Raw genomic sequence first — 14367 nt, 5'->3', positions numbered from 1 at the left:
ACACCCTCCTCCCACGAAATCTACCCTGCTCGACGAAGCCGGTTCTCCGCATCCCTTCGTTCCTGTGGCTCCCTGATGGCCCCAAAGTACACTCCTCTTCTGCTTTGCTCATTTCTTAAGAGTCCTTTTTCAGGACAGCTGTTTTGCAGGCCGAAGCATCTGTGCTTTGCTGGCTTCTCCCTCTCCTTCTCTTGGGTCCCCAGGACACAGAGCTCTGCACTGTTGGGCAGCCTGGCCACAGGACTCAAGGGCCGGGTGGGGGACCCCTCACCTGGCAGCTGCCAGTACAGATGCTTTTCTGTACAGGGCTGCCAGCTGAAGCCAAGCAACGCCTGGCCGTCTCCTGCAGCCCACAGGACTACCCAGGCCTCCTCGGACTCCACAGGATGAGGAAATAAATCTCTCAGCCAGAGGAAGGCATTCTCCCTCCTTTCAAAGCCCTGCCTTGTCGAAGTTACTCTGGCCGGGTTCCCTTGTTGAAGACCTTGGAACTGGCACATGAAGGCGGGGAGGCAGAGGTCCAAGCAACATGATCTTCCTGAGCTGTTCTCTGTCTTACTGCTTCTCCCAGCGGAGGGTCCCTGCCACCTCCTGCCCGGAGGAGGCTCAGAGTCAGAGGATCAGCTGTTCAGACTAAACCAGCCTTTTTGATGCTTTCTTGCTACGTGCTCTGGCCCCCCATCTCCACCTGGTGTGTCTTTCTTACATGTCCTGGTTGTGTCTGTAACTTCCCACCAGCTGCAAGAGGCTTCACTTGCTCATCTTTATGTCCTTGTCCCCTAGGAACTAGTAGCTGCTCAGTAAACTCACACAGCTTTTGTAGCAGGCAGGACACTGTTTCCGGACTCTTTGAATCTGGCTGAGAACGTCCCTCTCGTTCTCATGATCACTCGTCTTGGCCTTTGTCACCTGTCCTCAGAGTTCTTTCTGGAAACTAGATGCTTGATTCTCGGGCCATCTCTCTTCCTGGTGGGACATAGTGGCATTTAACTCCAGGAAGGAGAATCAGGCAAATGAGGAAGAGAAGCTGTTCCTTGTGGGCTAGTCTTGGGATGTGGCCGGTGCTCGGGAAGTGGGCCCTCTGCCCCGCATGCTGGGTTGTGTCCACCACCTCTCCTAAGATGTGAGCAGCGCAGAAGGAAGAGAGCATACGAGCTCTGTGCCTCTCAGTGTTGCTATAACTCCTCTGTCCCGGCCATTGTATTTTTAGAAAATGCATTCACGAAACTTTGCAGACTCTTCTATGAGCCAGCCATAGTCAAGGGTGGTGCGTGTGTGGGCACAGAGAGATTAATACGACAGCTCCAGACTGTCTCTCAACTCAGAGCCTCCGGTCACTGGCTGGACGCGTGCTGTTTTAACCTCTGCTGAATGAGCTGCCCCGAGGCCAGGGACAGCATGCTGGTGTCTCTGGACGAGGACAGCTGAGACTTTGAGCTGGCTTCTGCAGGATGAGCAAGTTAGTGGCTGGAGAATGGGGAGGGGAGGCACGGCAGGCAGGGGGCAGACCCACTGCATGAGAGGCGGGGGAAGTGAGGAGCTGGCCAATGTGGCAAGAATGTAGCAGGAAGCCACACAAGTGGAACTGGTCTGGTCGTGGGAGGAACTCAGCTTCCCTTGACAGCAGGGGAGAATTGTACGCAAGGGTGTGGGGTTAGCTTTGTGTTATAGGAAAGTGTGTCTAGGAATAGCGAGGGTTTTCTAGAGGGGGTGATGGGTGGCAGGTGGCAGTGAAGGGTTTCTGACTTGAAAGGCGCTGGAGGGAACACAGCCAACTTGCTGGACTCTCAGGTCACTGGAATTATTATTTAGTGACAGGTGATAGCTCAAGGGAGTGTCGGGGTGGAGAGGTGACGCATGCAGGTCTGCTCTGGGCTCTAGCCTCAGTGGAGTCGACCATGAAGAATTTCTCATCGATAGGCAGCCAGAGGAAGGAATATCAAGTGTTAGCGGAAGGCTGTTCTACAGAAAACCTTATCAGAGCAGGGCACAAATGGTCACACCTTTCACAGGAGCCTGAACTTCTTTCTGGTTCCACAAACATAATCCTATTAAAATTATCTCCCTGCTCATCACCTAGTATGTGATCATGTGTCATGCTAGACAGTTTACATACGTCCTCCCTCCTCATTCCTCCAACAAGCTTTATAGGCAAGAAATAATATCCCCATTTTACAGATGAGGAAACCAAGGTCAAACAGCTTGCCCAAAGTTGTTTAGCCAGCCGGGGTGCCTGGGTGGCTCAGTCAGTTGAGCGTCCAACTTTGGATCAGGTCATGATCTCAAGGTCTGTGAGTTCAAGCCCCACGTCGGGCTCTGTGCTCAGCTGTGACAGCTCAGAGCCTGGAGCCTGCTTCAGATTCTGTGTCTCCCTCTCTCTCTCTGCCCCTCCCCCACTCATGCTCTGTCTCTGCCTCTGTCTCTCTCTCTCTCTGTGTCAAAAATAAAGAAACATTAAAAAAAAAAAGTTGTGGGGCGCCTGGGTGGCTCAGTCGGTTAAGCGTCCGACTTCGGCTCGGGTCATGATCTCGCGGTCCATGGGTTCAAGCCCCGCTTCAGGCTCTGTGCTGACAGCTCAGAGCCTGAAGCCTGCTTCAGATTCTGGGTCTCCCTCTCTCTCTGACCCTCCCCTGTTCATGCTCTCTCTCTGTCTCAAAAATAAACAAACATTTTAAAAAAAAAAAAAAGTTGTTTAGCCAGTGAATGATATTCACTGGTATTCAGCCTGTGATGTTGACACCAAAACTGTGTTGTTAACCCATCAGCTGCATTGAGTCCCAGAGAGGAAATTAAGTGTTTTTGTATTGTACTTTTCTCCCCCTGGTTTTGAGATGCAATTGACAAAGGCACTAAGTTTAGGCTGTACCGGATGATGATTTATCTGTCTTGTGTATTATAAAATGATTACCACAAGAAGTTTAGTTACAGTCCACCATCTCATGTAGATAAGACATGGTGGTAAGATCTTTTAAGACTTACTCTTAACCCTGCTGTATAATATGGATGAACGCTACATCCCTAGTACTTATTTTGTAACTGGAAGTTTATGCCTTTTAACCACCTTTGTTCAAAATACAACTTCATTCCCACCAGGAACCTTATCCCTTTTTCTGTGAGGCTGGTTGGTTGGGTTTTGTTTTGTTTTAATTTTTATTCAATGCATGCAAACAAACAAAAAACTTCACCCATTTCTCCTAACTCCCATCCCCTGCCTCTGGCAACTACCAGTCTGTTCTCTGTCTCTGTGAGCTTGCCTTTTTTTTTTTTTTAATGTTTTTTTTATTTTTGAGAGAGAGGGAGGGAGGGAGGGGCAGAGTGAGAGAGAGGGAGACACAGAATCTGAAACAGGCTCCAGGCTCTGAGCTGTCAGCACCGAGTCCAACACGGGGCTTGAACCAACAGACCGGACCGTGAGATCATGCCCTGAGCTAAAGTCAGACATTTAACCAAATGAGCCACCCAGGCACCCCTTGGCTTTTTAAATTCTATTTTAGGTTCCACATATGAGAGATCAAATGGCATTTCTTCCTCAGACTTATTTCACTTAGACCTTCGAGGTCTATCCATGTTGTCGCAAATGGCAAGATTTTAATCTTTTTCTGGCTGAATAATATCCCACTGGATGATAGGTCCCATATTTTCTTTATCCATTCATCCGTCAGTGGATATTTAGGTTGTTTCCAATGCTTGGCTACTGTAAATAATGCTGCAGTGAACCTGGAGGTACATATCTTTTTGAGTTAGAATTTTTGTTTTCTTCAGTACATACCCAGAAGTGAAATTGCTGGATTATATGATAGTTCTATTTGTAATATTTTGAGGAAACTCCCTGCTGTTTGCCCTAGTGGCTACACCAATTTACATTCCCACCAGTACTGCAAGAGGGCCCCCTTTTCTCAACATTTTCACCAACACTTGTTCTTTCTTGTCTTTTTGATAATAGCCATGCCAGCAGGTGCAAGATGGTATCTCATAGTGGTTTTGATTTTCCTGATAGGTAATGACTTTGAGCATCTTGTCATGTACTTGTGGCCCATCTGTTTGTCTTCTTTGGGAAAATGTCCATTCAGATCTTTAGCTCATTTTTATCATTAGGTTGTTCTTCTGCCATTGAGTTGTATGTTTTATCTACATATCTTAGGTATTAAACCCTTATCACATATGTGATTTGCAAATGCTTTATTCAGTAGGCTGCTTTTTATTTTGCTGATGGTTTCTTTGCTGTGCAGAAGCTTTTTAGTTTTCTGTAGTCTCACTTGTTCATTTTTGCTTTTGTTGTTTCATTTTTGATGTCAGATTCTAAAGTTCATCACCAGGACTTACGTCAAGAAGCTTACTGCCTATGTTTTCTGTAGGAGTTTCATGGTTTCACTTCTTACATTCAAGTATTTAATCCTTTTTAATTTTTGTGTATACTCTCAGACAGTGGTCCAATTTAAATTTTTTGCATGTAGCTGTCCAATTTTCCCAACATCATTTATTCAAGAGACTGTTGTTCTCCATTGTATGTTCTTGGCTCCTTTGTCATAAATTAATTGACTGTATGCTTGGGTTTATTCTTTGCCTGTTCCTTTGATCCATATGTCTGTTTTTATGCCAGTACCATAATGTTTTGACTACTATAACTTTGAAATATAGTTTTAAATCAGGGAGTATGATACTTCCAACTTTGTTCTTCTTTCTCAAGATTGCTTTGTCCATTCAGGGTCATTTGTGGCTCTGTAGAAATTTTAGGATTGTTTGTTGTATTTCTGTGAAAAAGGCCATTGGAATTCGAATAGGGATTGTGTTGAATCTGTAGATAGCTTTGACTAGTATGGACATTTTAACATTGATTATTCCAATCTGTGAACACGGAGAATCTTTCCATTTATTTGTGCCTTCTTCAACTTCTTTCTTTAATGTCTTATAGTTTTTCTATACACAGGTGTCTGACCTCCTTGGTTAAATGTATTCCTAGGTCTTGTATCCTTTTCAATGCATTTGTATAAATGGGATTGTTTTCTTAATTTCTCTCTGATGATTCCGTATTAGGGAAATATAACAGATTTTTCTGTATTGTTTTTGTATCCTGCAACTTTACTGAATTCATTGATTACTTCTGACAGTTTTAGATGGAGTCTTGAGGGTTTTCTGTATACAATATGTCATCTGCACATAATGACGGTTTGACTTTTTCCTTTCCAGTTTGGATTCCTTTTATTTCTCTGAATTGCCTGATTGCTTTGGCTAGGGCTTCCAATATTCCGTTGAATAAAAATGGCAAGTGTGGGGATCTTTATCTTGTTCCTAATCTTAGAAGAGAAGCTCTGAGCTTTTCACTATTGAGAATGATGTTAGCTGTGGGATTATCATGTGGGCTTTATTATGTTCAGGTACATACCCTCTATACCTACTTTGTTGAGAGTTTTTATTATCAAGGGGTATTGAATTTTGTCCGATGCTTTTTCTATATCTATTGGGATGATCAAAAGGTTTTTATCCTTTGTTGGGGTACCACATGGACTGATTTGTGGATGTTGAATCATCCTTGCCTCCCTGGAGTAAATCCCACTTGATCATGGTGTATGATCCTTTTAATGTTTTGAATTCAGTTCACTATATTTTGTTGAGGATTTTTGCGTCTATGTTCATCAGGCGTATTGGCCTGCAATTTTCTTTTCTTGTGGCATCCTTGTCTGGCTTTGGTATCAGGGTAATTTTGGCTTTATAAAATGAGTTTGGAAGAATTCCCTCCTTTTCTGTTTTTGGAGTTGTTTTTTTTTTCAGTGATGTTTGAGTCTGAAAATCTTTGGGTTACATCTTTTCCATTTCCCTGTTCCCCCTGGCATTCTCTCTGTACCTACAGGTGTCCTTGGTGTTGTCAGCTCTCCAGGCTGGGAACAAGGGGACCCAGGCATGTATCACAGCTGCCACTGCCGTGTCTGGGATTATCGCCGACCTGGACACCACCATCATGTTTGCGACTGCAGGGACCCTGAATGCAGAGAACAACGAGACCTTTGCAGACCACAGGTATGGGAGGGGAGGTCGTCCTGGGGGCTCCTGGATCTGGAGAGGTTCAGGCTGGCCTGATGGATGTTAGAGACTGCTCAGAAGCCAGAAATGCGGTTATCCATGTTGATTTCAATAAGATGCTCAAGGGGAGAAAGTGAACCACATAATCAAAACAAGCCCTTCTTGCCAACTGTAAACATGTAGTCATGTTCCAGCTTTGTGCCTTTCACAGCCTGAACCCAGCCTGCTCTGGCAGAAGACAGCTTTTTGATCTTCTACTTGCCAAGCTGAAAAGATGTGCCTCTCATTTGCTCCCAACCCCCGTGGGAGTGGCCAGGACAGCCACATTTAGCTCTTACATAAATGGGGAGTGGGGCTCTGAGCCTACTGTCTCTCCCAGACTGGCTCTTTAGGCCCTGCTCCTGGAGGCTGGTGCGGGGGTCTCCACTTGCTGTTAGAGAACCACCCCCGCTCCCCAGTAGCCTTGCCACATGTCTGTCACCTTTCTTCCTCTCTTCAGTCCCAGGGCCGGGATAGGGAAGAGACTGCCAATGCTGTCACCCATTCCAGGACCCAGCTGACCTCTCACTGAGCTACAGGGTTGGGGGCCAAACTGGCGGGTCTGAGTCTTTCATGGAAGTTTACTATTAATCGACTAGGTGGATACTGGGCTGACTTTGCTCTCCTCTCCCAATTTTCCTACACAGAAAATGAGTACCCCTGATAAGGGAGGGGAAACACATCACCTCTCTTTTTCAAAGCCCTGTAACAAAAAGCCCCGTATGAAGGGTTTCTTTGCTTCCTAATTGCTGGTAGCCAAACTTTGACCTTTGTCTGTCCCCGTCTTCTCTGCCCTCCCCCCTTTCTCAGGGAGAACATTCTGAAGACAGCCAAGGCCTTGGTGGAAGACACGAAACTCCTGGTGTCAGGGGCTGCGTCCACCCCGGACAAGCTGGCCCAGGCAGCCCAGTCGTCGGCAGCCACCATCACCCAACTCGCTGAAGTGGTCAAGCTGGGGGCCGCCAGCCTCGGCTCTAATGACCCTGAGACGCAGGTATGGATGGGCCTCGGGGGGCGGGTCAGTCACCCTCACGTTCCCATAAACACTGTGCCGCAGACCGCAGAAGAGGCCCAGGGCGAAATAGGAACTTCTGCAGTGACCAGTAGGTGCGCGAGTATGTCTGTTGATTTGGGGTCTGCTAGGAGGCATTTATCCTGGCAGGACGGTGGCACAGACTGTGATGGCAGCCACAAGGGTAGAGATGACTGGTGAGGGATTGAGCACAGTGACCCCTTGGGTATATGGGAGAGGGAAAGGGCGGGATGAGTGAGTGGATGGTGGCTCCCTGGGGAGACAAAGGCAGGTTCGGCGTGGGACCGTGCTAGACACACGTGCAGGTGGAACTAGAGAGGGGGTATAAGCCTGCACAGTTAAGGGCATGTGGATTCAGGGGTGTTGCCATACAACGACTACAGCCATAGGAGAGGAAGAGCATGAGGCGAGAGGAAAAGGGGGGTTCAAAGCAGAGCTGAGGAAGCCACCATTTAAGACCGTGGTAAGGAGAAAGGGATGCCCAGACAGATTCAGGAGCAGCAGCAGCTGATAGGAGGAAAGCCAGGGGTCCTGATGCTAAGAGCGGGCGTGTTTCATTCCACCGGAGGCACGGCTGAGTTGTCGAGAAGGTGAAGGTCTGAGAGCTGGCCACTGGCCCTCGTGCCATGGAGGGCCATTTGTGTGGAGTGGCCCAGTGAGGGAAAGGAAGGAAGCCAGCATGTATGGACACCCCTTGAGAAGTCTGGCTCTGGAGGGACGGGGAGGAATGAGCTCTGGGCTGGGAAGGGCTCTGTGCTCCTGTAACCACGCTTTGATTTAGCGCCGTCTGCCCGCTCCTTCGTCCTCAGCCTGGTGGTCCAGGTGAGGGACAGCACCCACAGTTCGCTAACCTCGGAGAGCCAAGTACCTGCCACCACTCCAGTGCAAGGTGGATACTCAGCAAATGTCTCCTTAGCTGTTACTGAATGAGTAGCCAACCAGGGCCACCAGTAACGGACTCTACCCATTCCCGAGGGCAGAACCAAAAACCCCTCTGCTCCATCCCGGCACCATCAGATGGCAAACACCTCCGTGTTCACTGCTTAAACCACTCTGTTTGCTCATCTGTTTGGTCCACGTGGACAAAACTGGATTGGAAGCCGCCTACCATCCAGTGCCCCTGTTGACGACAGCTACTGTTATGGTTAACACAAGGCCGTCAGCTTTGCTCGCATGTGACCGTGACCCTTCCCTGCCCGACATCCTCCAGTGGAGCAGAGCTCCATGAGGAAACGTTCCATGTGTGGCCATTTTACTCCTCCTGCTGGATTTCGCTCTGATAACATCTGAGCTCCGATTGGCTGCCCCTTGGAATTTGAAGCATTCACAGAAATGCCTACCTGTGTTTTGTTCTTACCCAGTGGAGGAAGGAAAAGCTTGAAAACGCTCAGTGAGGTTGGAATCCACACTCTCCGAGCCTGGCTCAGCCTTAGGAAAAGTGAACAGGCTGGGGAGCATTTAAGTCTTTGAACACACGGAAATGTATCGAATTACTTAGTCTTCACTCCCAAATGGTCTAGTAGATGTCCTAGAGCCACAACCGCTAATGAGATCTCTAGTGGAAAATATCCTTTCAGAAAAATGCGCCTACTCACCAGTCAGATGCCCAGTGACCAGGGATGGGACGGTGCATGCTGGGTGTTAACAGCAACCTTTGCTCGCTGTCCCTTGTTCTTCCCTGGCTGTCCCTCCCCGCTGTGATGACCAGAATCAGGGTGAGTGAGGTCCACACCCGTCAGCCCTTCCTCAGGAGCCGATCCCCTTCTGCCGCGTGGTTTCAGAGGTTGCCAGAGGCTCCATGTACCCTGAGGGTAAGAAGGCACAGGACGGAGCCTGAAAGGTGGGAGGGGCAGAGGCACAGTGTCACTGTGCTCCCCAGCCATCTGGGACACTAGAGTTTCTGATGTGTTCTCATGTATGTTACGCAGCCACCCTCACAGCCGTGCAGTGAGAGATACAGTGGCACTGCCAATGCCATTTGTACGTGAGGAGCCAAAGCCCTAGAGCATAATCCAAGTGTGAAGGTTAAGACCAATAACCCTTGGGATCATGCTGACTAGAGTCTGAAGCCCAGCCCTGCCGCTCCCAGGCCCTGAGACAGTGTGGACAGGAGCACCCTAGCTCCCACTTGAAACAGCAGGGGTGAGGATTAAGTGAGGGCATGGGTAGCGCACATGGCTCAGCACTTGGAACACTGCCCTCAAGTAAAGGGAAGTTGTCGCGATTACAGCAGCAGGAGCTAAGAAGACTCGTGTTACGCATTCAGTGTCACGTCTTTCCCAAGTATGGCTGGTGCTTCAGACCCCAGGTCCAACACACACACTGTAAAGGTGGCCTGTGTTCTCTGTTGAGTCACGAGAGGGAAGATAGCACATGCTGTCCGGTGTCATTAGGGTGCACACCTATCCATGCAGTCATTCCGTGAGTATTTACTGAGTGCCTGCTACAGGCCAGGCCCCGTTCTGAGCGCAAAACACAACACACACAAGTCCAGGCTGGCCCGCCTGGAGCTCACATCCAAGTGGGGGAAGAAGACAATAATTCCACGTACTGGTACCTGCTGTAAATAAGGCCGCGCTGATGGAATTTCAGGTGGGGGGTGGGGAATGGGGAGTGGTCAGGAAAGGTCTCGAAGGGCCCGACGTGTAAGCTGAGATGTGAGTAATGAGGAGAGCAAGAGGAGAGGCCCTGAAGGAGGAACGAGGGGGATCTGTCCTGGGGAAGATAGACCCGTATCCCCGTAGCATGTTGAGTGAGTCACAGAATCCTACGAACCAAAGCTGGAGACGCAGGCAGGATGCCATGGACGACTTGCAGGCCAGGGTGTGAGGCTTGCGTTTTGTTCTCCATGTTTGGGGTTACCAGTTCAGGGTGCGGGTGAGTAGCGTTGCCTCTCAGGCGTCTGCTTAGCTGGTCGCCTCCTTTCCTAGGCAACTTGTCATCACAACTGCCGGCTGAGAGGTGTCCGAACGTGCTGGGTGTGTGTGGGGTCTGTCTTCCGGCTCAGCGTCAGCCTCTCTCGGGGAGACTCCTGTGTCAGCATCTTCAGGGGTGGCTCCTGGGGAGTCTTCCTTGCTGCAGGCTGTGGAGCTGCCGAGATAGAGACTGGCCTCCTGGATGCCCGCACCTGGCCCTCGGGCTGTGTGCTCTTGGTCTTGCCCGCAGGGGACCGCTGGGGCTGCTCACCTGGGCTGTCTGCTTTCTTTCAGGTGGTGTTGATCAATGCCATCAAAGACGTGGCCAAGGCCCTTTCAGATCTGATAGGTGCTACCAAGGGGGCCGCCAGCAAGCCTGCCGATGACCCCTCCATGTACCAGCTCAAGGGGGCCGCCAAGGTAGAGCGGGGTGCCAAGCAGGGACAGGCGTGGCGGGCGGTGCAGAATGAGAGAAGCACACCCAAGAATAATGGGAACATATGCATCTGAGTGCCTTCCTTGCTTAGCAGCGTTTTGTCCTCCTGGCATCAGAGCCAGAACTAAAAGGAGCGGGGAGTAGACCTCAGGGTGCTCCTCATTTTCTCTCGGCCTCTCCTTCCTATGCAGGTGATGGTGACCAATGTCACCTCCCTCCTCAAGACTGTAAAGGCAGTGGAGGACGAGGCCACCCGGGGCACACGGGCACTCGAGGCCACAATCGAATACATGAAACAGGAGCTCACGGTAAGGAGCCAGCAGTCACCTCCCTCGGGCATCCACGTGCAAGAGCTGACACCCCGCCCACCTCCAAGACATCTCAGTGATTTGTAGCATAAAGAGGTTTTACCTGGGGCACCTGAGCCCAGGAGGCCCACTCACCTGCCTGCCAGCAGCTTTGCATAATTGAGGCCCCGGGCGTAACTGACCTTGTCAGCGTTTGTCTACAATCAATTTGTAATTAAGAAGTCAATTCAAATGTGTCACTTAGGACTGTTCAGGTTTAGTTCCACTAAAACTGGAACTGAAACTAAAGCATTACAGAAGATTGCTGGCAAAGGGAAAACTCGGTACGGGTGTTGGCTGTTACCTTGAGCTTAAATGATGTGTGTGGTGTGTAGGCCCACCCAGCACCTCTTGATTCCCAGTGCGGTTAGCATCAGCTTCACACGGCTGCCCACATGCGGATTTTAGAGGGTGAGGTGCCCTGTTAGAAAAACCCGAATGCCTTTACCTGAGATACTTGCCTGTAAAATTCAGCATCTTTCTGTGCGTGGTCCCTCTGATCTCAAGAAATTGACCGCGTGTTCTTTCTTGCCGTGTTCCCGCATTGTATAGTGAGGGTGTCCCGGTGTTCCTGTGATATGGATATTCTCTCCTGTTCTTTTGATCCTGTGATGGCTGTGGATTGACTCACCCTAATCCCTAGAAATAGAAATATGCTGAAAATGAGGGTTTCAAACAGATTTCTTTCTAACTGGAGGTCTGATCACAGATTCGGTTTCTCTGTGCAGGAAGCAGGGGACCTGCTTTTGCTTCCAGCTACTCTGCGTCTTTAGAGAGTCACCTGGGAAGGCCGAAGGCCCCTGCGGATCAGCAGTATAAAGCAGCAATTCTGTTATGTTTTGTTGGTGATTGAGCCTCGGGTTCTCTTGTCCTGTTTTTAATTAAGCCGGTCTTGCTTGGTGTTAAACCAGGTTCTTGCACAAAGAAAAAACTGAAAATTGCAGGTGGTGTCGTTAAGCACTGCCTCCTGACGCTCACCTGCCTCTGTGGGCTGTATGTTTCCTATCAAAAGTCCGGGTCTGTATTCTGATAGGTGTGGGTGGGGCTAATGGGGGCAATGGAAGAGATTTGAAACTGGGAGCATTCCTGGGACATTACCCACGGTCAACCGAAGTCTGCCAACGTGGTTTGGAATTGACAGGTTGTGTGTGTCCACGGACGTGGGAAGTTTCCAAAGGAGCATGTGCCAAAGGGTCACATTAATGCAAAGGGTTCCATACATGTGGTATTCATTCCCCTTGAGCGTTCAGGCATGGTCCTGGGTAGCTTAATTGCACCTGCCCATTTTTAGGGGGCTGGTGATGTTTGGTGCTGGTTAACAGGCTGCAAGGATGCTGGCTGGGTTCTCCCCTTTGCCTCAGGGAAAACCACCTGGCTGAAAGGTGGTTGCCTGGGGCTGAGGACAGAGCAACCCCAACTGGTTTAGGAGTACTCATGTGTGGGGACAGATGCACATGCAACATACAGCCCCTGGCACCAATCACTCATGTTAGAGAGACAAGACAGATGGGCTTGAAGCAGAAATGGCTGGCTTGACTGACAGGTGGAATTTTAAAGTGGGATATTCACTCAGCACGGTTAATTATTTCAGCTTCTCTAAAGAGTGGTGTGTGTGTGTGTGTGTGCGCGTGTGTGTGGTTTTAAATAATTCACAGTGTCACTGTGGCGCCCTCGACACAAACGCCTCCACACAATTATGCAGTTATATTTGTAAGACAAGCTAAGAATAGAAGAAACTGAATGCTTCATTTCCCCCAACCCCACACCCTCTTAAAGAAAGAAAGGGGAGTTCACAGGGATGCGTCCAGGTCCGTCCTGCCTAGGAACCAGCATCAGAACTGCAGAATTTCCGGGAGCTGCCGAAGCCCCAGCAGGGAGGGGGGCAAGAACTGGGAAGCCACACCACCACCTTCCCCCGGAGAGTTTACAAATACCGAGGGTCTGTTTCCGCAGGCGAACAGGTTAATGCTGTAGACCTGTCTCCCTCACCATATGGTTCCCTTGAATGCCGAGTACAGGTGTGCAAGACTTATCCGTGCTAGCATCTTGAAAGCAAGAATAGTATTACTCAAATTTCTAATTTCCTGCCATTTGACAGTTTCTTCCTGTTGCTGGCTCAGTTTTCAGACCGTGAGCAGCATCCTGGTCAGAGAAGAACCAATTATTTTTGTCTTTGTCTTTTTTCTTTCATTTTTTTTTTCACCTGTTGTATTTCCAACTTCCAGGTGTTCCAGTCAAAAGAGGTGCCTGAAAAGACATCATCACCTGAAGAATCGATAAGGATGACGAAAGGCATCACCATGGCAACAGCCAAAGCCGTGGCCGCTGGGAACTCATGCAGACAGGAGGATGTGATTGCCACCGCCAACCTGAGCCGGAAAGCCGTGTCAGATATGCTGACGGCTTGTAAGGTAAAGGCCTTGGCGTTGTTTTGGGTGGCCGGATGATGCCCTGTCACGACTATTTGGTTTAGTCTGGAGCCAGGGAGGGGCCGGCCGTGTGCAGAAGGGAGCAGCTCAGTACCTCAAACTCGGTGATGAAATGCGTGCTGAAGAGCCCACGGGAAATGACTCTCCAGGGTAGTTTTGTGTTTGAGAGGGGATGGAGTCGGCCTGCTAACTCACCCTCCCACTTTTCCTCTCTGTTCTTGCCAAGTAGGCAGGATGCCTGCTCTGACAGAGGTGAAGAGGCTCCTGACCCTCTGAACAAAAAACACATCCCACTTGTACCTGCCCCCCTTTCCAGCCTCTGCAGGTCAGCATTCTGGGCCAGGAGAGGTTCTGCCATGACTGGGGGAGGAAGTGAGTCAGAGGAACAAGACAGAATGTTGGGGAACAGCCTTTTTCACTATCTGTGCCAGACATCTTGCAGAAACTCTCATGATCCTTGGCTAGACAAGCAGGGTAGCTGCCCTGAACCCATCCTCGGTGAGGGCGCTGGTGGGACCTGACCATTAAAAGCTTTACTTTATTATTTTTTTTAATCTATTAAGAAAGTGAGTCATAAGAGCCCTCCCACCACCCCCCTTGAGCACCCCACACCAGACCTTCACCCTTCTGGGGACAGCTGGGTCCCAGAGACTCTGGCTTCTGCTCAGATTGATTGATAACCCCCCACCATGGTGAGCGGGTTGGGGATGAGTCACAGAAGTTGAAAAAGCAGCTGTTGCAGCTTGGGGTCTGAGGAGACAGGGCCGTTCTTTGTGGGGAAGTCAGCTGTGGGAGAGCTGGTGCCAGGTCCAATGATGGCTTCTCAGGGTTTCCTCAGAGCAGGTAGGATGGGTGAGAGGTGACTGGGGAGAGGGACGGTGAGGCATCCAGCCTGAAGGAATGGGTGTGTGAGGACCAGGCACGGGAGACAGTGTGGGGGGGTTGGGGGAGGAGAAGACAGTAGAAGGTGGTAGGGCCGCTTTCATGGGGGACCACGTGTGCTGTGCCAGGGATTTAGACTCTCCTAAAGCCGTAAGTATTTGCAGTTATGATGTACTTAATGGAATCTGTCCTGTCAGAAGTGACAACTTTCCAGAGGGGTTATGGCCTCAATCAGAAAATAGCACTTTTCTAGCAAGGTAAGGTCTGA

General features: G+C 49.7%; 1 protein-coding gene across 1 annotated transcript in view; it reads left to right on the top strand.

Moving 5' to 3' along the window:
• Window positions 1-14367, top strand: part of TLN2 (talin 2) — a 438961-nt gene that overhangs the window by 386407 nt on the left and 38187 nt on the right. Inside the window, exons 47-51 of the mRNA XM_019441905.2 lie at window positions 5849-6015; window positions 6868-7051; window positions 10300-10425; window positions 10633-10749; window positions 13014-13199. Of these exons, the coding sequence (XP_019297450.1) occupies window positions 5849-6015; window positions 6868-7051; window positions 10300-10425; window positions 10633-10749; window positions 13014-13199 (780 nt within the window). The remainder of the gene's footprint in view (window positions 1-5848; window positions 6016-6867; window positions 7052-10299; window positions 10426-10632; window positions 10750-13013; window positions 13200-14367) is intronic.

This window comes from Panthera pardus, unplaced genomic scaffold (assembly GCF_024362965.1).
Source record: "Panthera pardus isolate Hobbes unplaced genomic scaffold, ASM2436296v1 HiC_scaffold_24, whole genome shotgun sequence".
NCBI lineage: Eukaryota > Metazoa > Chordata > Mammalia > Carnivora > Felidae > Panthera > Panthera pardus.
This window is presented reverse-complemented; position numbering and strand designations above follow the sequence as displayed.